Source organism: Malus domestica, chromosome 03 (assembly GCF_042453785.1).
Source record: "Malus domestica chromosome 03, GDT2T_hap1".
NCBI classification, from domain to species: Eukaryota; Viridiplantae; Streptophyta; class Magnoliopsida; order Rosales; family Rosaceae; genus Malus; species Malus domestica.
The window spans coordinates 13,549,152-13,576,150 of record NC_091663.1 but is presented as its reverse complement, the minus strand read 5'-3'; the positions used below and the strand labels follow the sequence as shown (position 1 = coordinate 13,576,150).

Sequence of the window (26,999 nt, the reverse complement as noted above, 5' to 3'; positions counted from 1 at the left end):
TAGATCGTTGAATCCTGGTGAAGCAGACGTCTATAGAACTACAAGCACTGAGTAGGTACGGAATTTCTGTTTCAAGGACATTGTGGTATGCAAGCCTCAATCTTCAGTTTGTCTGTTTGAATATTATTTCGGTTTGTTCATATTCTGTTGAATTATTCAATCGCATTAATTATTTATTAGCATATATAAATTTATCATTGATTGTTGATATTTATGCAACAACTATAAAACAAGTATTAGTTTCCAACATATCAAACTACGTATAGTATGGAAACAAGTACTGTAAAAAGCAATATTTCACTAACGCGGTAAATCACATTATCTATGAAATGAAAACATAAAATATCAAATACTCATCGACATATGTTGACACACAAAGATATTTTGACATGAGACAGGCTGTTTGTAATAAATTATCTACACTCTAGTGTCACAATCATGTGAAGATGACGATAAGCATGTCACATACAAGACGTTGCCTATTGCAGTCTAGTACAGACTGACATCTACAATGAATATAAGGTGTGCGTATCGGTGCGATGTGAACATACATGTGAAATTGGCCTTGGCCTGAGGCGAGTACAACACCGGAATAAGCATGCATGATTAGCTAATAACATATGTATGATTACTCTGATTTCTCTACCGCATTCCACACATGTCCTCAGACCTTCCTCAACACTTGCTGCATAAACTTCTCTCTTTCCTTTTCCACTTGTATATATATCAGGACATCAATATACATTTCTTAGCAAGATAAGGATTTAGGTGTTCATAACTGGGTTATGAGGATCATAATCTCATCTGAGTACCAGTTAATTTCACAAATTCAATACTCATGTTTTTGATAAAACTCAAAAAAGTTAAGAATTGAACGAAGAAAAGAAGGGCAACTTTCATGATCATCCAAATGAAAGTAGATCATAAACGTACTATTTTCTTCTTGTTAGCTTGCATTTTGGAGGTGTAGAACCCCCTGTAGACGCAAAGGTAATTAGCTCAAGCAAATTATCCACTGCAAATGTAACTTTCAAATTCAATCCTTCCTGGTGAGATTAATTCTAACCCACAATCAAATTATTAAACTTTGGGGCTGTTGATGATCTTGTCCTCTGCAAAGGAGAATAAAATTGTGGCGACAAGAAATGACATGTTCTACCAAATTATCGGATTCACGTCGTGTGTGGCTTTCATCCATATGTCTTTCAGTAACTCGGGGTCGAATTTTTGCGACGAAACGAAGTTAGAGTTTTGTGGGCAGGAATGAGACTCAGTTCATCTTGGATGGCAAGACATTTTACATTAATGGGTGGATTTGTCAGGGAAGCCCTCAACCCAACGATTTTATCTACCCACATCTTGAATCCTTCTAAATCTTGCTTTCATGAATGATTACGGCGGAAGTTAAATTTTGGGCAGCTTATTAATTTGTAATTAAATTTTTCTACTCGTGGAGGACCATAGAGGCTTAGGGTTACTAGAGAGAACTAGGCAAAGTCTTCAAATTTTTTTTTTTCATTTTTTAATCTTATTTTCTATTTAAAAAATAATTTTTTAAATAACAAGAAATCTCTCAAAATTCATTCAAATCTTTCATCAAAGTTCATAAGAATCTTTGAAAATCCATTTGAAAGTTGTAAGGATTCTACAATCTTTTGAAATCTATCACTTAAAAAGGTCTTTTAAAAACCTGAAATCCAATTGATTACACTCTAGTTCTTTGATACTTGTCCAGATTACAAATAAAAACCCGTGCAAAAAATAAAAGGAAAAGAGACCCTCGATGCCTCAAAATCATCTCGTAAAACTGCTGTAAAAACTAAGATTTAGGAAATACATAGAATTTGGTTTTGTGATTTCTCTTAAATTGTGGCACTTTTTTGCATGAAAATTTGAGGGCAAGTTCATCTCATATAGAAGAACATATCCAAACTATTAAACACCCAAAAATCAAAGCACAAAAAAAAAAAAAAAAAAAGGCAATGTGAGTTTGAGGTTTCTATGGTGGATAATCGTGATTTTGGATCTGATATGAAATTGTGGGCGAAAACAAGACCTATGACTCTAACACCAGTAAATTTCTTCAAAAGGTTAAAATACAAACCCAACAAACTGAAACTGATTTATTCAAAATACTAGTCGAAAAAACAACCTTAAAACTCACAACCCTTTAGATTCGCATAGATCTTTAAAGCCCATCTTGTTCAAAATGGTAGATTTTCTCTGCAAGTCTAGAGTGTGAGGATCGCCCAAACAAGATGATTAAGATTTGAGACAAATATAAACCAAGGTTAACATTATGTTTGAATTTTGCTAATTTATTTTAGGGTAATGCTAAGAAGACTAAATTTGTAGACAAAATTTAGAAATCAAATGATGTGTCACTATTAGGAAATGAGTAAGTTTATCAATGCTTAAGTAATAATTCAATAATCAATTGTCATATCATTTAGTTGAGTAATGCTAGGAAGACTAAATTTGTAAACTAAAAGATATGTTATCAATAAAAAATGATCACGTTTATCAACGTTTAAGTAATAATTCAATCACCAACTTTGATGTTATTTATTTTCTAAATTTAGTTTATAAATTTAATTTTCCTAACATTACTCTATTTAATTTATAAAATTTTGTATACAAATTCAGTCTGTATAGCATTACTCGTTATTTGATGAATCCAATATAAGTGGAAGTTTAACTATGTAGTGGCCCCCACGCAGTCACGCTTTGCTTAACCCAGTTTTCACTTTTTAATATGAATTTCATGTCTACACGTTCGATAAATGCACTTTATTTATTTCCCAAAAATGATTCTTTTCCAATATATTTAAAATGATTCGTTTCCGAAAAAGTTGGTAAGAAAATTCCACAAAAAAAGTATTTTAAAAACGTGGAAATTGTGTCCATCGAAGCATCCATTTTGCTGGTCAGCATTTGACAACATTGCACACTTTTCCGTATTAAATAATTGAACACCATTTCCTCAATCGCCACGTATCCCCTTTCCAACCCAACATTGCACAGTTTTGGTAATTTTATTGTTTTTACAAACGGTAGTGTTATTGAATTTTAAATATCGGGAAGAGAGATCGGCAATAATCTATTCCCCACCAAGGTGCACACTCATTTTTTTCAATTAGTTCACACATTAAATTTGATATTTTTCAAAACAAGTTATAAAGTTTTAATTTTCTCGTTTGAGATTTTAAAATTGTATCAACTTATTCATTTTTGTGATGTATAATGCTTAATAAAATTGAAGATTTATTTTAATAAATATCGTATCGTGCGCAAGAGACTGACACAATAGTCCATATAAAATGCTCACAACGTTATCAATTTAAATGAATGATCAAACATAATTAAATGCAGTAAGGTACAAAATGAACATAATTAAAATACGAGGGTTTATTTTGAAAATGACCTTAAAGTGAAGGGTATCAAATATCAAATATGAAGTGCCTCGTTGTTTCAAGTTTCAACAGCAATAAAGCGACAGCGTGTGATATTTTGCTTTTTATGTTAATTTATTGATTAAATTCTGGAAAGTAGTCACAATTTGACCAACGACTCTTCTCCTGTAAAAGTGAAACGAAGGCAAGAATTTTCAAAGCATAAAATAATTAAAAAAATATTTGCGAAAGGTGGCTGTTTGCAGGTTCGCATGAACTTCCTCTGCTTTTTCTTCGTCGATGGCGCACTTTTTCTATAAAACCAAGACCAAAATCTCAACCCAGAAAATATCACCTCCCCCTCTTTCTTCTCCAAAAGCACTCTTCTTTGAGTCTCACAGGAGTGGAAAAATACTTTCTTGGTGAAGAAAATAAAGGGTTGGAAATTTAAGTGTGTACATTTTGTGTGGATTGATTCAATTTTTGTTTTCTTAGGAGGGAAGAAAAGTAGTGAGTTCAATCGGTTTCTGGAATTGGGTCAGCCGGATTTGGCTGTTTGAATCAACCCATTTTCTGAAATATTGAGCTGAGGGGGATTTGTTTGGTTTTTCGAGCTAGCAACCATGTCTATAGCGACAGCGCTTGCCGGGGAGGACTTATCCCGGCAGACCAGCAGCCGGGGGAGCTGGCGGTCTGCGAGTGTGAGGGAGATGTGGAACGCGCCGGACGTTTTTCAGCGAAGCGGTCGGCAGCAGGTGTTAGATGAGGAGGAGGAGCTCAAGTGGGCGGCCATAGAGAGGCTGCCCACATATGATAGGATGAGGAGAGGGATGCTGAGGCAGGCCATGAGCAATGGGAGGGTTTTGACTGAAGAAATCGATACGGCGAATCTTGGGGAGCAAGATAAGAAGCAGTTGATGGAAAACATACTTAAGGTTGTGGAGGATGACAATGAAAAGTTCTTGCAGAGAATGAGAGCCAGAAATGAAAGGTTTGTGATTTGTTTTCTGGTTTTGTTGAATTGGGGTTCTGATATATTTATACTTTGCTTGTTTGGTTGGCGAAAATCGGGTTGGATTTTGAATGTTTTTGGTTGATTGGAAACAGGGTTGGGATTGATGTGCCTAAAGTTGAGGTTAGATTTGAGAAATTATCAATAGAGGGAGATGCATATGTTGGCAGCAGAGCACTTCCAACACTGCTAAATTCTTCCTTGAACATGATAGAGGTATTTTACATAATATCTATTGATAGTAAAGTTTCATTGTTTATTTCTAAATTTCTATGGTGAACTCACGGATTTGTAAATTTCTATGAATGTGAATAGGGAATAATTGGAAAGCTTAAACTCGTACCATCAAAGAAAAGAAATGTTCAGATTCTCAAAGATGTGAGCGGCATCGTGAGGCCATCGAGGTATGCTCAAGATCTTTGCATATTTAATCGCTTTACTGGACTAGTGTGATGTTTTTTTCCGCATCAATAAGATCTCAAACAATAGTTCCTGTGAAAATATAACACAAAGTAGTTTCTTCAAAAGAAATTAGTTGCTCATACAGAAGAAAGATGTAAAGGAACATACTAGTCTTTGCTCAACAACATTTAAGAGCTTGGTCTCTTTGTTTCCAGGATGACACTGCTTCTGGGACCTCCTTCATCAGGAAAAACAACACTTTTAAAAGCGCTTGCGGGCAAACTTGATAAGGATCTAAGGGTTTGTAATCCTCTCTATCTCCTTACATTTTATTGGGTTTTTCTATTGCAGACGAGCACTTACATGTTCCCTTTTTTGTTTTTATATATACGTGCTGACAATTTGGGGTTATGAACAGGTAAGTGGAAAAGTGACCTACTGTGGCCATGAATTTGTGGAATTTGTGCCTCAGAGAACCTCTGCTTACATTAGCCAGCATGATCTTCATTATGGTGAGATGACAGTTCGTGAAACGTTGGACTTTTCCGGACGTTGCCTGGGAGTTGGAACCAGGTACGATATGCTGGTAGAGCTGTCTAGACGGGAGAAAGATTCTGGTATCAAACCAGACCCTGAAATCGATGCATTCATGAAAGCAACATCTTTGGCTGGCCAGGAGACGAGTTTGATCACAGATTACGTTCTCAAGGTTTGTAAATTCAATCATAAGAATGTGTTGTTGTGCTCTTATTGTACAAGCCTAAATATTTTTTGTTCTTCTGTCAGATACTTGGATTAGATATTTGTGCTGATACCGTTGTTGGTGATGACATGAGAAGGGGCATATCTGGTGGACAAAAGAAACGCGTCACAACTGGTATGAGATTCTATGTCATATTGCTCTGAAAACAATAAACTAAAAGAAAAGGCAATGATTTTGCTCTCAAATGTGTTTCTAAGCATGAATGTGTATAGTATGTTGACCATGATATTTCAGGCTGAATGCGTGTGTAAATGTATTTCACTTTGATTTACTAGAAACCTAGGAACCAATGCCATTATTTTCAAAAGGTGTTTTTTTTTCTCTCAAAATTTTTCTTTAATCCATATTGGAATAATAGGAATGATATTTCATCTGCAAACATTTGCCTGTAACTATAACTGGAAGTCGCTTCCCATAATGCAGGAGAAATGTTGGTTGGACCAGCGAAAGCGTTCTTCATGGACGAAATTTCAACGGGGCTGGACAGTTCCACTACCTTTCAGATTGTCAAGTTCATGAGGCAGATGGTTCACATTCTGGATGTGACAATGGTCATCTCTCTTTTGCAGCCTGCACCAGAAACATATGATCTTTTTGATGACATTATCCTTATTTCTGAGGGTCAGATTGTGTACCAAGGCCCACGAGAGAATGTACTTGAATTCTTCGAATATATGGGGTTCAGATGCCCGGACAGAAAAGGTGTCGCAGATTTCTTGCAAGAAGTGACCTCAAAGAAGGATCAAGAACAATACTGGTTTAAGAAGAACGAACCATTCAGATATGTCTCTGTAGCTGATTTTGCACAGGCTTTCGCCACTTTTCATGTTGGCCAACGTCTTGCTGAGGACCTAAGAGTTCCGTATGATAAAAGAACAGCCCATCCTGCTGCCTTGGTGAAGGAAAAGTATGGAATAAGCAGTATGGAGCTTTTCAAGGCATGCTTTGCAAGGGAATGGTTGCTGATGAAGCGTAACTCATTTGTGTACATATTCAAGACTGTACAGATAGCAATCATGGCTACAATTACTTTCACTGTATTCTTCAGAACAGAAATGAAACCTGGGCAGTTAGGGGATTCGGCAAAATTCATGGGAGCATTGTTTTTCAGTCTCATTAACGTCATGTTTAATGGAGTGGCAGAGCTTTCAATGACAGTTTTCAGGCTTCCGGTGTTCTTTAAACAGAGGGATGCCTTATTCTACCCTGGATGGGCTTTTGCCTTGCCCATTTGGCTAACCAGAATTCCCATTTCGTTTATGGAATCTTTAATATGGATCTGTTTGACATACTATACCGTTGGGTTTGCACCTGAGCCCAGTAGGTAAGCTTTAATTTATCTCTATTATTATTATCGGAAACTTTTTCTTCCTTTTGCTACATGAATAATGAAAGATAGACATCCTAGCTATTCTTTTGTTTGACGTATGTACAATATGTTCAGGTTCTTCAAACAGCTCTTGGCTTACTTCGGTATACATCAAATGGCACTCGGACTCTTCCGTTTCATTGCTGGCCTTGGAAGATCAGAGATTCGAGCAAGCACTATTGGTTCCTTTGCATTGCTAATAGTGTTTGTCCTAGGAGGCTTTGTTGTTTCTAAAAGTATGAAATCTCTCTATAATTGCCAACCTAAGTTATTGCATATATCAGCTTGATACTTTTATCATTATCATGTTTGAATCAACAAAGTGTTGACGTTTTAGTTTATTTCTGATGATTTGAAATGTTCACAATATTCTCATTTTGGTGTGCAGATGACCTCGAGTCGTGGATGCTATGGACCTACTATATTTCACCTATGATGTATGGACAAAATGCAATTGCCATCAATGAATTTCTTGACAAAAGATGGAGCACTGTAAGTTCTATCAAATCTCAGTTGAGTTCTTCTTGTACGGTAATATTAACATTGAGCTTAACAAATAACAAATTGTGTGATTCCTTTGCACAGCCTGTCCTCAACGCCACTGAAAACACAGTTGGAAAGGTCCTTCTGGCGGGAAGAGGCCTGTTTACCACGGAGACTTGGTTTTGGATTTGTGTTGGGGCGCTTTTCGGGTTTTCTATTCTTTTTAATCTTCTCTTTGTTGCAGCATTGACCTTCTTAGACCGTAAGTGAATTAGGTTCAATCTTTGTTACTCGTTGGTACTAGTAAACCATGATCATTGGTTTAAGTTCTGATTATTTGCTTTCTCTTTTAACTAAATTGCAGCAATTGTTGATAATAAAACCTTAATCGCTACTGACGACTCTGAAAATAAGAGGAAGGGACAACCCAATCCAGAAGGTAAGTGTTATATTTCCTGAGGATCTTAATTTGCATATGCATTGTAAATATTGGATTACTCAAACTCTCATCCATCTATTTACCACACCTGGCTGTAAAAACAATGTATTAGCGAGATAAGCATTATACCAACCATGGCTGCACTACAAAACCTACTGCATAAAACTTACATCTCGAGCAGCATTTTTGCTATCAAATTATACTCATTGTCTAATACATAATGACTAATGACAGGTACTGATATGCAAGTGAGAAATCAAGCCAAAAAAGGAATGGTTTTACCCTTCGAGCCCCTTTCACTTGCTTTCAACCATGTGAACTACTATGTGGATATGCCTCCTGTAAGTAACTTTGTGTCTATTTTCTTTGATATATAATTTCAAGAAGTCAAAATGAGTACTTATACATCAACAAGGCATTAACCGAAATGAAGAATGAGTTTCTGCTCTTTAGTCAAGAAGTGACTGTTTTAGTCTTGCAATCTATCATCCGATGGCAAACACATGTCATTGGCCTAATATGATTCTTCTTTGCCTTACATTTATTGATATGACTTTCCTTGGTGACAATATTTGTGTTCCTTACCAGGAAATGAAGAGCCAAGGGATTGAAGAGACTCGACTCCAACTTCTACGAGATGTTAGTGGTGCATTTAGGCCGGGTGTTCTGACTGCATTAGTTGGTGTCAGTGGTGCTGGAAAGACAACCTTGATGGATGTTTTAGCCGGAAGAAAGACTGGTGGGTATATTGAAGGAAGTATTACCATCTCTGGATACCCAAAGAACCAAGCCACATTTGCTCGGGTCAGCGGCTATTGTGAACAAAATGACATTCATTCACCATATGTTACTGTTTATGAATCTCTCGTATACTCTGCCTGGTTACGTCTTGCCAAGGATGTCACGAAGGATAAACGAAAGGTATGTCATTTATTTTAATCAATTTGATTCTGAGTAGTTCTACCATTCAATTTCCAGTCACTTGGAATTCAATCTTACTACAATTGTCTTTTCTACTTGTAAAGAACATGATGACATACATGATGTAGCTGACTAAGATTTTATTTTTCTTTCTGTTTCTGTAGATGTTTGTTGATGAGGTCATAGATTTGGTTGAGCTTAATCCCTTGAGGAATGCTTTAGTTGGACTTCCAGGAGTTAATGGGCTTTCAACTGAGCAGAGAAAAAGGCTGACTATTGCTGTAGAATTGGTTGCTAATCCTTCCATCATCTTTATGGATGAACCGACATCAGGTCTTGATGCTAGAGCAGCTGCTATTGTTATGCGTACTGTTAGAAACACCGTGGATACCGGACGAACTGTTGTTTGCACTATTCACCAACCTAGCATTGACATTTTTGAGGCTTTTGATGAGGTATAATATGATCCCGAATCTATCAAATCTGTAACATTGTTCAGTATTTTTTGTGCCATATTTCACCTCGATTTTGTTTTCCGTTGCAGCTGTTCCTAATGAAAAGAGGAGGACAAGTTATTTATGCTGGACCTCTAGGTGCCCGGTCTCACAAGCTTGTTGAATATTTTGAGGTAGGTGCTTACACTACCTTTCATTTTAATTTCCATTTAATGATCAAACTGCTCCGTTTGATCTAATCCTGACTTGGGGTTAACGCAAAGTTCAGGAAGAAAAATTTTCAAACATCAGCAAAACTTGTTATATAGCAAGGTAATTAATAGTTAAAAGTTTGACTAATCCAAAACATCTTGCAGGCTATTCCAGGGGTTCCGAAGATCAAAGATGGTTACAATCCTGCTACCTGGATGTTAGACGTCAGCTCAGCTGCCGTTGAGGCTCAAAATGACGTAGACTTTGCCGAAATATTTGCAAACTCTGATCTCTATAGGTAAGTTGCATGTAAACATATCGTCTCTTCATTTCTGTCAGCCATCCACTTGTCTGTTTGTGTTAAAAAATTTACGTCTTTTCTTCACATGTTCAGGAGAAACCAGGAACTTATCAAGGAACTAAGCACGCCACAACCAGGCTCCAAGGATCTTCACTTCCCCACCCAATTCTCCCAAAGCTTTTTAACTCAGTGCAAAGCGTGCTTCTGGAAACAGCATTGGTCATACTGGAGGAACTCGCAGTACAATGCCATTAGGTTTTTCATGACAATTTCCGTTGGAGTTATATTTGGTATTATCTTCTGGAACAAAGGAAAGAAAATGTAAGTTTAAGAACTTTATGATCACCTACATTCCTTTAATTTAATTTGATTTTGTGGCCCACTTGCATGTTTTCACCAATTAAGAAATTTGTGTTTCTGAGAATTGTCAGTTAAATAATATTCAACTGCATATTGACTTGTGAGCAGGGATACACAACAAGACATCATGAATCTGTTGGGGGCAGGATATGCTGCTGTTCTTTTCCTTGGAGCGGGCAATGCTTCTGCTGTGCAATCGGTTGTTGCTGTTGAACGAACAGTTTTCTACCGTGAAAGAGCTGCTGGGATGTATTCTGAGTTGCCTTATGCATTTTCTCAGGTAATATTTGGAAACTATGCTCATGGTTATGTGTTTGGTTGCTTTTGCAGGGCGTTCAAATCAAATGTTTACTGATTCATTACTTTGGTGTTGCAGGTGGCTATTGAGACACTTTACGTTTTAATCCAAACCTTTGCGTATTCCGTTATTTTGTATGGCATGATTGGGTTCGATTGGAAGGTGGACAAATTTTTGTACTTCTACTATTTCATATTCATGTGCTTCACATATTTCTCCATGTACGGGATGATGGCAGTTGCCCTAACTCCTGGTCCCCAAATTGCTGCAATTGTTATGGGCTTCTTCATGAGCTTCTGGAACTTGTTCTCTGGTTTCCTCGTCCCACGAACGGTATGTCATGAGTTACTCTTCTTACTTTCATGCCTTAGAATGTTGAACAAATGAATTATAAGGACAACATGCAACAAATTGTTATTAGAAGTCATTACTCATCGGAGTTTTCTTATATCTTATATACCTTGTTAGGGGTCATATCTGTTACTACTGTAATCCTAACAATTAAATCTCAATATTGCAGCTAATTCCCATCTGGTGGAGGTGGTACTACTGGGGTTCTCCAGTCGCCTGGACAATCTATGGCATCTTCGCATCTCAAATGGGCGATATTAAGAAGGTCATCGAAATTCCTGGTGAGAAACCCAAAGCAGTGAATCAGTTCCTTAAGGACTATTTGGGTTATGAAGAAGATTTTTTAATCGCCGTGGTGTTTGGTCATGTTGGTTGGGTCCTTCTCTTCTTCTTCATGTTTGCGTACGGCATCAAGTACCTTAACTTCCAAAGGAGATAAGCAACTTCACTCTGCAGAAATGTGAAATAGATCATCTACATAGATTCGTATGAGATACTCTAGTCAGTTAGCGATCACAAAAACATGTAAACTCGTTTTGTTGTTTGCCTTTTCGTTTGGATATTTTTATCATGTAATTTTTGTTTTGCTTCCATACATTTTCACCTTGAATTAATGTGTATAGTTACTTATTCTTCGAGTACTCAATAAAAGTTGTGCATTTTTTCAAAAATGTGTTGGTATGAAAACAACGCTGGTGCTGTGTTTTGACAAGGTATTAGCAAAGTAGTATGGGATTTAGGGCTAAATTAGCAGAGTGTTTGGTAAATTTTTTTGTAAAAGTGCTTTTGGAAAAAAAAAAAGCAGTCTAATAGTGGGTCTTTTCATTAAAAGGAGCACTGTAACTCCGTGCGCTTTGAAAAAAAGCCAGTTTTCCAAAGCTGCAAATAGCTGCTTCAGCTTTTTCCCTTGATTTCAGCTTATTCTCACAGCAGCTTTCAAAATAAGCCATTTTTTTTTAGTTTACCAAATACCTAAAACCCTCAGTTTTTTTTCATGGATGCTTTTTTTTAAGCACCTCATTCCCAAACCACCTTAGTCTACATTCGTTAGAAATCGCAGCGTTTATTAACCATACCAGGCGAAACCGCTTCATAATTGTTTGCTACATCTGCTCTGCTCCCCAGTATGAATCTTTCCTGCAAATCCTGTCATTTACCTGAGCCAACAATAGTATATACATGCATATATCCATGCCAACTCAGTAACATCATCTGTATTAACCTTTTACCTTTACCCTAACCATACAAGTTGAGATTGCCAAATCCTTTGGTAAAACTTTGAACTCCATTCAGAAACAAGTGATGGTTGCAGCTCTCTAATTACCGACTGCAGAAAATCACATTTACAGGACAAGTGATCAATATTCATCTTATACTCTCCCATCTTCTCTCCTTCCATTCACACTTCAATTACGTGGCACAAACGTCGCGCGCGTGTGCGCGCGTGTTTGATCCCTCAAGTTGGGTTAAGAAATTATTCTCTCATGAGTCATCATGTGATTATCTTGGTAACTTATAACGATTATACTCTCACAAGGTCAAAAAACAACGATTGCTAGAAGAAAATTGGATTAGATACTTGTCATTTGTCTTAAATAGTGCTTGGCAAGATATTTCCATCGTCCAATGGCTCACAAAGCTCACACTTCATTTTTGTCACAGAGCTCACATTATACTTTTCATGCTTTACTAGCTTAGAGTTCATCTGAATTATCGGGAGAGGAGTCGAACTTGACTAAATTCAGGTCTACAACTTAGTATTCTTGTTAGGACAATCATAAATTATTTTTAAGGTTGTAGGCTTGCAATTCAAGTAATTAAAAATGACGTGACTTCACTAATCCACTTGTTATAATAAACAGAAAACAAAGTTGATATTTCATATTAAGTTGATAATGCTACATGACGGTGTGGTAATTTTACCTAAAAACTCATCAATGGTTGAGTTTAGGTATTCAAATAAATAAAGAAAAATATAAAAAAGAAAGTTCAAACTAAAAATTGAAGTATTAGATTCAAACATCCAACAGTCAAGAACGTCCGATTATAATAGAATTATCATACTCCTCAAAAGGGAAGCGTGGCATTTCATTTGTCGGTTTTTCGAATTTAGATATTTACAAGCAAGAATGCATGCATTCTGCTGCGGGTTTTAAAGAACACCATTTAAGATCATATATAACGAGTTTTGATATTGCCATTTCGATGTAAATTGTTTGAGAAGGCTAAATTAGCAACATACTATCGAATTCATTTCCAATACCTATCTTCAAGCATCCAAGCATGCTCATTGCAATACAAACATTCATCTATGCTCTTCTCTATTCCATGATCGGGTACCACTAGGAGGAGGAAAAGTACTACTTCTACTACTTCATATTCATGTGCTTCACGGACTTCTCCATGTATGGGATGATGGTCGTTGCACTGACACCCGGCAGTCAAATTGCTGCCATTGTTATGTCATTCTTCATCAGTTTCTGGAACTTGTTTAGGCCTTCCTCATTCCCAGGCCGGTATTTAATCACAACTAATCTTAAAAAAAAAAAAGTAGATACGATATAAGAATGCACTCTGAAAAACAATCGAAATTAAAAGTAGAAGCTACTACGTTAGGTAAATTAAACTAATTAACGACCAAAATAGTTCATACTTAACTGTTTTTGTCGCAGCTGATCCCAAAATGGTGGAGGTGGTACTACTGGGGTTCCCCAGTTGCTTGACCAATCATTGGCATTTCGCATCTCAAGTCGGGGATAAGAAGACGTTACTTGAAATCCCTGGCTCAGCGCCAAAGCCGGTGGATGCATTCCTTAAGGAGTACTTGGGATATGACTAGGATTTCCTTTTAGCAGTAGTCTTTGCACATCTTGGTTGGGTCCTCCTCTTCTTCTTCGTCTTTGCCTACGGCATCAAGTTTCTTAACTTTCAATGGAGATAGAATTTTCCATATGCCTTCAAGAACAGATTACAGATAAGACGGATGTGTGCATGTTTCATTGGCAATCCTAGGCTAAAGTAGTGATCTTTGGCTGGACATATTGATGCGTGTGTGTTCAATTATATCTTCATTTGTAAATTATCACTGTAATTTTTCTGGCTTCCTTTTACAATCAATTTTTCCCTTGAAGCTTGGACGTATAAACTTGTGTGCTTGAGAAACTAAAGAAAAAAAATGCTCATTTATAATTAAACATAATGTTTTTGGTCCTCAAATTTGTTGCATTAACACATTCCCGGCCACGAAAACCTGCGACTGCAGTTAGATACCACTCTCATACATAAAGATAAACAATTTTTCAAGCGATGAAAGGTTCCATAATCACTCTGGTAAATCTTTCCATCCAGATGGAAGGGAAATGACAGTGGAGTGGACGCTGCCGCCTAATTTCCCTGACAGTGGGGAAAGGAGTATGATCATCAACTTCACAAGACATGCGACAGTGTATAGCACAAATCCTTCCAGCAGGTGTTACTGTGAGCGAACGGATTTGCAAGATTCTAGTCCATCTAACAACAAATTGAAAAAGCATCCAGTGGTGAGACTCAAGCAGGCAGCCAATGCTGATTACAACCTGAAACCAAAATGTGTGAAAGCTTCAACGACAAGAAAGGGCATACGAACTACGTATATTACTGCAACTGGTATACAAAGTAGCGATTTAAGATAAGTATGGATGCAGTTAAGTGAAATTAGTAGAATCAGCTTTGGTAGGGATTTTACCACCTACAAAAGAAGGGATAAAAACATTTTAAATACTTGCAAGAGTACAAGGTAATTGTAGTATAGTCGGCTCTAGCAAAGTCGTTCTCCATAAGGATTGAATGAATAATTTATGTTAAATCAAATCTTAATTAATTATTTAAAACAAAGATTGAAAAAAGTTGATTTTATGATTTAAAATAATAAAAACGAATTTAATAGAAAATAATTAAATAAAGTGCCTAAATAAAATAAACTAAAAAAAAAACAGTTTTTGAAAATTAAAATTGTAAAAGCCTAGGGTTCTGCTGTCACCTTAACAATCATATGTAATTCTTTCAATTACTTATGAATTACCCATGCTTATGTTTGAAGGTTAGGTTTTCCTAATATATATCCTACTTGGAACCTCCAACATAAAACGTATATCTAACATGCAACCCGTCCAGTTCGAATCAAATATGAACATGAAAGACTCATTATGCTTTATGAAAACCCTTTGAAAAACCATGCAAACCCTTAAGACGTGGTGTTCATCCTAAGTGAACTTGCACATATTAACCACAAGAAGCCTTCGTCAAATTTAAGGACCGACCTCTAACCAAAATTGCATCAAATTACTTTTCTAAAGATCCTAATGACAACTAAGCATTAAGACAAATAGATAGTTTAAACCGGTGATTAATAATTCAAACCTGCATGCATAATATCATAAGTAAATAGAAAAGAAACTGCATATTCTTGCTAAGCTTGTGGCCTCACCTATCAAACGGAATTTAGTTACTAGCAATCATACAACGAAATATTATTAAAAACAAAGATAGAAAACACCATGAAAATAAACTTAAATCCAAAAGCTCTCTAACATGTGCGTGCGTTTCCTCCCCTGTCTCTAAAAAACCCTAATGGAAAAAAAGCCTTATTTATACTACTAGAAAATAAAACCCTACCTAGAAAAGGCCTTAGAATAAAATTAGGATACCAAATAAATTAGGAAACATAATCCTAAATTGACTAGTAAAATTCGTCCAAAATCTGCATAGTCTCAAAACAGCCACCTTTCTGGATCTGCAGGGCTCCAAAACAGGCCCAAAATGGCTAGAATTAAAGCTTGAGATGTCTCGAACATAATTGCAGAAGGCCTCGAACCCAGAAGACATTATCTTGGATGCCAAAAAGCCCAAGGAATCCTAAAACGTCAGTTTGATAACATTGTACGCTGCTCCTTTATTTCATCACCATAAATAAACCACTTGATAGAAAATTATGAAACTTTGACATGATCAAGTCAACAAACTCACAAACATCCTCCAATTGGAATCACTCCAAAATTCATTAGTTTGACTACTTTTTTCTCCAGATGAAGTTGAACATCCTACATTAAGAATATAAATCAAAGTATCAAAATTCACACATAATAACCAATAAATTAATACTAAAAATATGGTAAAATATATAGTATAATATCAACTCATCAAGCTTCGCTTTTAAAATACAGTTCCTCAAGGCAAGGAAACACTACTATTTTTCCTGTTGGCATCGCAGGTGCTTCCATCCATTCAATTAAGCTCAGGTTACCCACTAATTCATAATGTTTTCAAGGATGGAAATAAAGTCATTGTCTCCGTACTTTCCGCAGCTGCATCGTAAACAAGGTCATAGCCATAAAACTCAGCTCCAATAAATTTCAGGCTATCCATTCTATCAATCTCAAGCTGCCTAAGATTAGGTAGATGGCCGAGTGTTGGGACTGCTTCACAGCTGTTGCAGCTGCATAACTGAACCTGCTTCAAGTTGATGAGAGGTAGAGATGGGCAAATACTCATTGGTTATGGATAACCGCGGTTACCCACCCATTTAAATTAAACGGTTACGGTTATGGGTAACCGTTTAGATAAGTAAACGGTTATGGGTATAACCGTTTACCCGTAAAATTTAAATAGACGGTTATGGCTATTAATCGCGGTTATAAACGGATAACCGTTTACCTATTTATTTTATATATGTAAAACTAACACAAACCATGTTCTCGATCCAATAATACTTAGCACCCAATAAATTAGCAAGGAATTCATCGGTCATTCTCTCAATAACATTGTTACAGGAATGATGATTCTCATCATCAAGGAATTCGCCAAATTAATTTAAATTCCTTGCGGGTAACCGTGAAATTAACAGAAATGCTTTGACAGAAATGTCTTCTAAACAATTTTTGTAACCCAATAATACTTGGCAAATATTATATTTACCTTCATTGATAACAGTTAAAAATATCGTCCGTAAACTATTATTTCAATTATTGGAATGGTATAAAACTTAATATGGAAATGTATAATGAATGTACCTATAACGGTGTTTAATTGTAAAAAAAAAAGAAAATTATGACAATTTTTTTTTAAATTTTCAAGTTGTTAAAAAACATGTAGACTGGTGAAAAAGGGGTAATGGTAAAAAAAAAAAGATAAACGGGTTAAAAATGATAAATGGATAAACGGATATTAAACGGTTACGGTTAAATGGGTATGCGGTTATGGGTATAGGTATAACTGTTTAGACAATTACCCAACGGGTAAACGGTTATGCGGGTATGAACATAAACAGTTATGGGTAAATAACCGCGATTACCCGCCCGCCATAACCGTTGCCCATCCCTAGAGGTAGCAACTTACTCATCATCCATGATGGAAATTTACCACCCATGTAATTTTTTATCTTTAGTTTTTCCAACCTCAAATGCGGTTGGAGGCCTTCCAATACATCCTCCTCATCATTGTGGGCTCTGCGATCCAACCATTCCATTCTAAAATGAGTCCGTACAAATCTCAAATGGCATAAGGGTTGATTTGGTATTGCCATGCTTTGAAAAAAAACTGCTTCTGCTGTGCTGTGAGAATAAGAAGCTATGAAAATAAGCAGATGTGAAATAAGGCAGCAAAATGTTTGGTAAACTTTTTTGTAAAAGTGCTTTTGAAAAAAAAAAAAGCAGTATTATAGTGTTTGGTAAACTTTTGTGTAAAACAGATGTGAAAAAAAACCGGTTTTTCAAAGCTGGGTTTTGCAGCTTTGTGTTTTTGATTTTTTTCACCCAAAACTGTGAAAAAAACTGAAGCTGAATGTTTACCAAATACAAAAAAGATCCCAGCTTTTTTTTATACCCATTGTTTTCAGAATCACCTCAATACCAAACCAAGCCTAAGTGTCTATTCTCTTCTAATTTGGCCTTCTTTGCTCATTTCCATCCCTTACTTCTTCAAGATTATAAATGATCAATTCACCATTCAAATGATTTAAGCCAGCCAACTCCTCAATTCCACGACCCATCTCTTTACCTACAGAAAAGTAAGGTAATGTTTGAAGGCACGTCAGTCGTCCCATTCCAGAAGGAAACACCGTGCTCTTATTGAAATAAAAATGTCTCAAGTTGATCAAATTTTTTACTTCTTTCGGAAACTCTTCAAGAGCACAGTTCATTGCCCTTAATGTCTGCAGGTTATAGAGTTATCCAATGGATTCAGGAAGTGTTTTGAATCTTGTTTCAGAAATGTCAAGATACCTCAACCGTTTCATATTTCCAATTGATATTGGAAACTCCTCAATACTAGACTTGTATAAATTTAAGACACGTAAACCTCTAAACCGTGGCAAGATGTTACTTCGCCATTCGTAAACAATGCGCACTAAGACCTCCCTTTGTATAAATTTGTTCTATTGGTAATAAAATTTACCTTTGACCAAAAATAATAATAATAAACACCACAATGAGCGCACTCTCCCCAGTCTTCGTTTTGCAATTTTTCCTAGTGTGGAAGTAGAAACCCAAGCAACATGTCTATCCTCAAGTGTATCATTCGTCTCATGTAAGTCTCTCGCAAGCTTTCAGATTTGGATACAAGACCAGTAAGATCATGCACAAGATTGGACATCTTGCATTTGGTAATAGTGTCAGCCATCCAATGTAGCATTTTGAAATAAGGAACTTTTCAGTAGAATATCAAAATATTCATTACCTATATCCTCCATCTCTAGATTACTTACTTCGGGAATTTCTTCGGGTAAAAGGTGTAGTAATCCTTGAGCCATCCATTGTTGAACCCAGCTATCTCTTTCAATTTTGAAATCTTTCATGAACACTGAGCAATATGCAAAACACTGTTTCAAAGATGAGGATTTTAGATTATCAAAACTCAACTTCAAAAGTGAAATCATTCGATCTTCTCCTTCCGGTAAGTCCCAAATTCTACTTTCTTTGATTGACAACCATTCGTCAACTCTACATTTAGACAACAACATCAGAGGGGGCGTTGAGGGGGTGCGAAATGTGTAGTCGCACAGGGTCCCAAATTTGAAGGGGCCCCCAAAATTTTTGTCACCTAATATTTATATGTAATAATATTCTATATTTAAAATTGCTTTTGTTATGAAATAATGTTCCATATTCAAAAATTGATTTTGTTAGCACTTTAAAATCTCATCTTACACTCCTTATAAGCGTAATTTTTTTTCTTTCTAAATACAAAAAATTTGAGTACAATAAGATATTCTGAATGCCAATAATACACCATAAAAGATGGTATTTTTTCAATATTATTATATAATAATGTTACATATTAGAGTGAAACTTTAAAGTTAGAGTTTTTGAAGTTTGTTTTCTTGTTTGATTGTTTAAGATTGAACTGCTTTTGATTATTTAGTGAACGTTATGTTTGTAGCTCTTTTTACTTATTATTAATGATATTTTTTAACTTGCAATCAGTGATTGCTAAACTTTGTTTTGATTCAACTGATTATTTTCTAGCGTCAATACATTGTCCTACGTTTTTTAAAGACTTATCTTAAGGAGGGGCGATTTTATAAATTTCGCATAGGGCTCCTAAAATCTCAGAGCCGGCCCTGGACAACATGCTTCCCAAAACCTGGTACATGAATCACAATTTCTATCAAATAACGAATATGGTAAATTAGCAACAGAAAAAAAGAAAGCTACTAATAGTTTAATTGAAATAACAAATATGTAAGGGTTCAACACCTGAAGGGAATAAAATGAGATAATAAAGAAAAGAAATAAGAAAAGAAAGGATCAAGGGGTTAGCGAATGAGGGCCCCATCCTCCTCAGGGTGTCGAGAGTATCGGTCAGCCATAAACCTCCAAGTTACTGGATATAATCCTCGACGAAAAGTAAAAAATTCAGCATGTTTTGACCAATTCAAGGTGAATCTTGATTCATCCCCTGAGAGGAGTCTTTCTCTTCTATTCAATTCCGAACCTTACTTCGCTGAATTCTTAACTCATCTAACTTTTAGATTTAGTTCCTTCTCGACATTCACCACTATGGTAAATAACCACTTGACTATTAATTTTGTTTTTTCTTTTTCGTAAAGCATGTGTGATGCTTTTTTTCCCTATCTCAAAGTTGTCACGTGTAGTTTACTTCTAGTAGGTTTTCTCTATCTCGATGTTTTGTCGCTATCTTATTCAAAAAAATAAAAAAATAAAAAACAATTGCAATGAGTCATTGTTTAGTCCCTTTTCATTTTTCACAAATATAGTTGTTAGTAGGACTGACTTTGTCAACAATAGAATAAAAGCTTTATGCCCCTTTTTAACGTGTTTATAATAAAAACGCAAATAAACAAAAGTACTTCCTCCAGAAGCAATCCCAAGCGGGACTTAGGAAATTATTTGGAGTTGCATTCTCAGAAACAAAATATCAATCAACTGAACTTGTGATTTTGTACTGCACCAAAAAACCAAAAGGCTTAAGTTGAGAGGTCACAGAAATTCCTAGATATACACAGTGAACTGTTATTCATTTCACAAATAAGTAATTGCAGTAGCCTGGATTTCCTTCTTGCTCTTCACCCGACACCGCTTCTTGGTCTCGCTTTCAAGTTTATCAAAATCCTCTGCAAGTCCCACATAGCCATATAAACAATTTTCTTGGTCTTCCAGCGAGTTTTGCTTCCCTTCGCTGCTGCTGTTGCTGAGGGAAGCTGAGGTGATCTGCTGGAACTCAGCCCTCCCGTGTTTGTTCTCAGCAAAAAGCTTGTGAAGCCTTTCTGCTTCCCGAAAACCAGAAAATGTGGCATTAAATGTCACCACCAAGATGCTGTAATTTGCAGGCTTCCCACGGCACACCTTAGCCTTCCCCCCACCAAAACCTATACCTACGATTAAGTTGAGATGAAAAATACGAAATACTAGAAATGAACAAAAAGACCAACCAAAAAAGCATCATAAAAAGATAAACCGAACAAGCATTACACCATCAACTATAAGGTCCACTACTGAAAGCATGTTAAAAGGGCAGAAATGCAGCAAGTTGGTTACTAAATTAGAACCATAACTATAATTTTTAAATTTGGAAGGGTGCTGTTATCCACACTTCTTTTTACCCCTCACACGCTCCTCTGTTAATTTATGTCCTTCATTTATTCAATCCAACGGCCGAAAATTGAGATTGAGATGGGTGTGTAAAAGGGGTGTGTGGATAGCACCACCTATTTGGAAATGCATTCCACCTCCCGTGAATGTTGCAACTGATCAAAGAGAGTTACACAAGTCAAATCCGAAGTTTGGAAGAAATAATAAATGAAAAAAGAAAATGAAATCACAAAATAAAACAGAAATATGAACAGAAACATAATCTTAAATGAATAATGGAGAAGATGGAAATCACATAACAATATCTGCTACTAGAGTCAAAAAAAAAACAAAATCATTGGAATTTGTCACGGAAATCATCAAAGTATACTTACCTTTAAGAATATCCTCCAGCCCTTCAATAGTTACAATCACCCTTTTATTCGGATTTTTATTTGCTATGGAAGTGTTGTGAATGACAACAACCGGAGGAAAGATAACCATGTCCTCCTTCAGAGCCAAGGCTTCAGCATCAGGCAAGAACCGCTGAACCCATGTACCATTCAAGACGGATGCACTGTCCCATCCCATTAGCACACAAAGTGCTTTATGAAAACCCAAGTGCTCTGCTCTGGAACCAGCCATACGTGACATGAAGGCATGTATTGCCAAGGGCACCACACCTGCAAACTCTTTCGAGTTGCTGATACAACAGGCAGGCAGATTCAATTGTCATTAACCAATTCCAAGGAAGCAACGTGGGACAAACTACAGCATCACTTTAACATTTTGGTAGGACATGAGGTGAAAAGGGAAAAACAGAGGCATTATCTTGGTTCAGAAACATATATATCGTGAGAATCATGTAGTAGTCCATGGATAAAGTTCCTATACAATAAAAAACTACTTTACCAAATAAGTACCTTCTAATCCCCCACCGGGAAAGTGAAGACTTAGAAGACTTTCAAGGTTACAAGATCTCAAAGCGCAAGGGCCAAAGACTCAGGATAATAGGTATCATGCCACAGATGACACAAAAAAAAGTAGCCATCTTCAAGGAAACATACATGGATTTCCATGGAAGGATCTCTTCCATAGAGTAGCACGCAGGAACTTCAGATTACTAAAAGCATGGCAAACTACAGCTATCATCTTTCTAACTCAGTTTTTACGATCATTGTTGCTCTTCTCCCGCTAATTATCAAATGAAAGTAGTCCATCTGACAAACATGCATAGGGAGTGTCTGCAAAAAGAATTTATCAAATACTAACTTCAAAGCTTTACTTCCTTGAAAAATTCTTCCTTTGAAAGGCCCTAAATTCCTTTAATAAACAAGGCACTCACCACCTGGGTTTCAAGCAGCATGGTGGTAAGTAGATCACACGTAACTAAAGAATACCAAAAGAACAAACAAAAAAAGGCAATCTCCCATCCATCATAGCCACCTAAGCACAAGTCCTCACATCACTACACACCACTACCCAAGACTATAATTATCATCCTGATACTGGTCACGCTGCCACCATGACCATAAATTTCATTTGCACTACTTCTTTCAAAACAAACAAGAAAGGTAGAAGAGTTCCCATCCTCTTTCCTTCCATCTACAATTTTTATCCTTTTCAAATTATAGGAGGTTGTAGATTGGAGAAATCTCACTTGGTCATGTTACATGAGTACCATAAACCTATATTCAAACACTAAACTAAAATGGGTTTTCTCCCCCAATAGCACTCGCCAATCATATGGAATCTTTCAACCAAATATGGACATCCCGAAATCTCTTCTAGGCCAATTGACCTCATCTTCCCGTGGAAGAGTTCAGGAACATTTAAACTAAACACAAGTTTCGGTCACCAAAGCCCAAACAATTAAGGGCCACATAGTCCGCGTCGGGACAGCCAAGATTTGGTGAAGCCCCTCCAAGACAGCCAAGACGAGGAAAATTCAAGTATATCAACTTATCTTGATCTGAAGAGACCTAAAAGTTAAACCTTACCTAACTACACTTATGTCAGATACTAAATTTCTATAAGTTATAATCATTCTAATCCCCCTGTTGCAGCAGAGAGTAAATTTAAACATAAACTCAGAAACATACTACGACGTAGAAGACAGACCTGGCACATACACAACACTTTGTAGTAAAACTTCCTCCTCCCGTTAATTGTCTTCTTAGAGCTGGGTTTTCATGCAAACGCTTAATGTGCTTAAAAAAGGCACTATCCACCAGTCTCTTGAACTCCTCAGAATCTTCAGGAAGTTCCATCTCCGCAGGTTTCGCCTTAACTTTTGGAATGTCATCCCCTTGAGGATGAATGCTTCCACTAAAATCATCGGTTTCTCTTATTTGAGATTTGTACTGATCATGAGGTTTGTAATCTGAGAATTCGAGATTAGGAACATCTTGAGCAGGCCTGAGATGCTTCTTTACACTGCCCGGTGATTGCAATGGTCCCAAACGCCTTTTTACACTAACAGAGGACTTTAACGGTCCCAAGCGCTTCTTTATACTGCCAGGTGACTTCAAAGGTCCCAAACGCCTCTTTACATCCAACCTGGCAGATTGGAATTGTTCTCCATGACGCTGCTGGACAGGTACTGGCAGTTTAGAAGATGGTAACAAATTGTCGGAATTTAGTTTGTTGACATCTTCTGCTTTCCAGTGGTCCACAACATGGTTCGGACCACGGTGATCCTCTCCATAGATAGCATCCCGGTCGGTGTACCATTGATCCTCTCCAAAATTCAAATTTTGGTTAATGTTCACGCGATTAACTCCAAAATTCACATCTTGGTCAACGTTCCATTGACCCTCACCACAGGTCACAGCTTGGTCAATGTTCAATTGATCCTGACCAACGATTCCATAATGTTTGAAATCTTCATTACTCCACTGATCGTACCCAAAACTCAAGTCAGGTACATCGCAAGCGTCACTCGAATCATTGGACAATTCAGAATTTGATTCATTCCGACGTAGTTTCCTAGCTAGAGCACGTTTCCTCATTGCACACATTTGCAGGGTGGTCAGCTCGTCCAAACTTTGATCACCCTCAAGCGGAGCCAATTTCTTCAATGTACCTTCATACGACAACGCTTCTCGCCCTCTTTCGAGACCATCATCTCTTCCAAATCCGAAGCTCCGGGTTCGCGGACTAGAACCCAAAACTTCATCATAACCAGAGATCGATTGTTCGCTCAAAGATTGATAATTCAGAACAGTGGGTTGTGTTTGGTCCATAAAATTAGGATATTGGTTCCACTGGCTAATCTCCTGAGTACCTGCTCTGAGTGAAGCATTGTAAACCGGAGGCCTCGGAACTTCTCTAACACCATATGCAGGGGCATTGTAGTCCCATTTCGGATTCCACCATCCCCAACCGGCATCAACCGACTGATGTGGTCCCGTTATTTGACTTGTGTTGAATTCATCAGAAACCCCGTGAAAACCCGGATCCAAAATGCTCGAGCGCGCAGGTCCGTTGCCAAACACGGCCTTATCTTCTGGACCCACGTATGCATTGTGGTCACCGAGCCTAAAGTCTTCAACTTTTTGAATACCCACATGGGGTTTTGGCAACGCAGCCGGGAATCCGCCATGAAAATACGCAAGCTTCCTTGTGGGGTCCACACCAGGGTCCGGAACCCCAAGTTTCCCACTTCCGCAGCTGAAACCGAAGTCGGGTCGGTTCAAACCCGGATTCGCGGTCGAAACGGCGGGTCTCCGGGCTAGCAGATTGTTCCACTCGAACTTCATCGACGTCGATTCCGAGAGGGGCAAGCCGGGGCCGAGACCTGCCGGTTCCAGCGGCCGCCTGTCTCTCTCTCTTTCTCCATCATAATAACGACGGTTATCGTACTCTCTCCGGGAATTCGGTTCAGGTCTTGCTCTTGCCGAACCCGAAACCCGACCCGAGTACGAACGTCGACTCTCCTCGGCTTTCGCGCAGTGGTTCGCCAAAGAACGACTCGGGTAGTCCCCGAGCCTCCGCCCACTCATGAAAACAAAACCCTAAAATGTTAAGACGACAAAGGTTTAGCGTACGGAACGATGTCGGAGCGAGAGACGACTGAGTTTCTCAGTTGATGGCCGAAAAAGGGGGACCGAAACCCTAGAAAGAGGCGCTCGGAGAGAAACGAGAGAGAGAGAGAGAGAGACTATGGCGAGCTGCAGCGGTTGTTTTCTTCTTGTCGGGCAACAAAAAGGACTGCCACCGCGATTTAAATGTTTGTGGGCTGCGTAGAGGAGGTGGTGATCTGGTGGGAGATGGTTTGGTGGATTTGGTGACGTGGCACATGGTTATTGGCTGCTTGAAGGGGAGTTTGAAGCCTGGTTTGGTACTGAGGGATTCTGAAAAAATGGAAAAAAATGGGTATAAAAAAAGCTGAGAACTTTTTTGTGTTTGGTAAATATTCAGCTTCAGCTTTTTTTCATAGTTTTGGATGAAAAAAAAACAAAAACACAAAGCTGCAAAACCTAGCTTTGAAAAATCAGCATTTTTTCACATCCGTTTTACATAAAAGTTTACCGAGCACTATAATACTGTTTTTTTATTTTTCAAAAGAACTTTTAAAAAAATTTTACCCAATACTCTACTACTTTATTTCACAGCTGTTTATTCTCACAGCACAACAGAAGCAGTTTTTTTTCAAATCACAGCAATATCAAACCAGCCTTGAGTGTTGTCCAGTGAATGTTGGGGGACCAGGAGGTTTGGGTGGGCCTATGGCGAGAAGATTGCAGCCATGCTTTTGAGTTAGTGGGATTGTGCCCTTTTAGCTTTTCCCTTTTTCGACAGATTATTTTTGGAGGAACATTAATAAAAAGCTCTCGTATTATTTATTTTAACGAAAAATTATATTTTTATATTAAAATATTAATTTTAATACTATTCACTTTATCCTTTATTTTGTCATTTTTATTAAAATTCAAAGTTTTCAAGCTCTTTTCATTAGTTTTCTTTATTTTTTAAGCTACGTTCATTAAAATTTGATTTTTTTGGGCGTAGTCAATTTAGATTTCAGGGAATTTTAATGGGTTTTTTTAAGTAACAGATTTCAATGAATTTTTTTTAAGTGACAGATTTCAAATTTAAGATTTATTAGTTGACTCTTACAACATAAAACAAGGAAATGAGCATAAGTGTATATATATATTAAAGCGCTAATACAAGTATATTTATATAATTGCATCCTTCTATTGTAATTGGTTGTGATTTACAAGGCGTTCAATAGGTTGTCCACTTGTGTCATTCAGTATTACAGTTTGGTGGTATTCTTCTTTGCTTGAAAATGAGAGATCTTATATTCGAATCTCGTGGATGACGAATTCGATACCAAATTAAGCTGCTTATTATGTGGCATAGCCGAACTCCCCCTCCCCTTAGTGTAAAAATATCGATGTACTTAAAAAAAATAAAGGTTGTCCACTTGTGATTATAAACTCTTTTAGCATGTGGACTACGACTTGAATTGTCATCAATCAAATACTTAATGGTTTCATAATGTTGTTCTTCCTCAATTTCTTCATCATCGGTTCTTCTTCTTCTTCTTCAATTTGTTCTTCCACCATTTGCTCCACTTTCATTTCCTCCTCCTCTTGGTTCACTTCCATTTCTTCCCCATCTTCTTCCACTTTCATTCTTATTTGAGACATTACATAAACTACCCAATCAAATAAACAAAACCATAAACAAGTTAGCAAACATAACACCATATATAAAATACCAATTATAGGAGATATGAAGAAATATAGACAATGTCAAAGACACCACAAAAAATTAAAAATAGTAAGAAACCTCAATTCCTCCCGCCGACCATAAATACAGTAAGCCCTAGTCTAATTCTTCTTTCCCATTATTCTTACCAGCTAAAAACGCACACCACAATTAAACTAATTATCAATTTTTAACAGCTAAAAACGCGCCAATTTGTAGTCATGAAAAAAAAATGCTAATCGTAATAACCAAATTCATAAAACACCCAAATACCAATTCACCCATGAATTTTTTATATATCAAAAGCATGATCTAATTTGGTAGCCAAATAAAGCAGAAACTCAATACCGCCGCTCAAGGTTTGCGAGCTATTTCAGGCAAACCAATTCAACGATGACCTTTATTATATCTTGAACTTCGAAACCCGCTGCTGGTGTGGAAGCCAGATTTGTGACCAAATGAGGCTGAAATGCCTC

The 26,999-nt window shown here is 37.1% G+C and overlaps 2 protein-coding genes across 4 annotated transcripts; one reads left to right on the top strand and one right to left on the bottom strand.

Annotated features, from left to right (window-relative positions):
• The first annotated feature begins 3,520 nt into the window (after window positions 1-3,520).
• On the top strand, window positions 3,521-11,409 carry LOC103424124 (pleiotropic drug resistance protein 2-like). Its single transcript, XM_029099887.2, has 20 exons — window positions 3,521-4,383; window positions 4,500-4,620; window positions 4,720-4,808; window positions 5,022-5,106; window positions 5,225-5,515; window positions 5,593-5,683; window positions 5,993-6,893; window positions 7,014-7,174; window positions 7,327-7,430; window positions 7,524-7,683; window positions 7,786-7,860; window positions 8,095-8,201; window positions 8,449-8,781; window positions 8,946-9,236; window positions 9,326-9,409; window positions 9,593-9,726; window positions 9,823-10,050; window positions 10,198-10,369; window positions 10,466-10,720; window positions 10,908-11,409. The coding sequence occupies exons 1-20, from the start codon at window positions 4,016-4,018 to the stop codon at window positions 11,175-11,177; spliced, it is 4,320 nt and encodes a 1,439-aa protein (XP_028955720.2). The 5' UTR covers window positions 3,521-4,015; the 3' UTR covers window positions 11,178-11,409.
• Window positions 11,410-20,149: 8,740 nt separating this feature from the next.
• LOC103424100 (uncharacterized) lies at window positions 20,150-25,011 on the bottom strand. 3 transcript variants are annotated; one of them, XM_008362190.4, is made up of 3 exons: window positions 22,924-25,011; window positions 21,198-21,505; window positions 20,150-20,978 (listed from the first exon to the last, which is right to left on the bottom strand). In XM_008362190.4, the coding sequence occupies exons 1-3, from the start codon at window positions 24,804-24,806 to the stop codon at window positions 20,875-20,877; spliced, it is 2,295 nt and encodes a 764-aa protein (XP_008360412.3). In that variant the 5' UTR covers window positions 24,807-25,011; the 3' UTR covers window positions 20,150-20,874. The 3 variants fall into 3 exon arrangements, with proteins under 3 accessions (XP_008360412.3, XP_008360399.3, XP_008360407.3); XM_008362177.4 differs by having other exon boundaries at window positions 20,150-20,606; XM_008362185.4 differs by having other exon boundaries at window positions 20,150-20,600.
• Window positions 25,012-26,999: the final 1,988 nt, after the last annotated feature.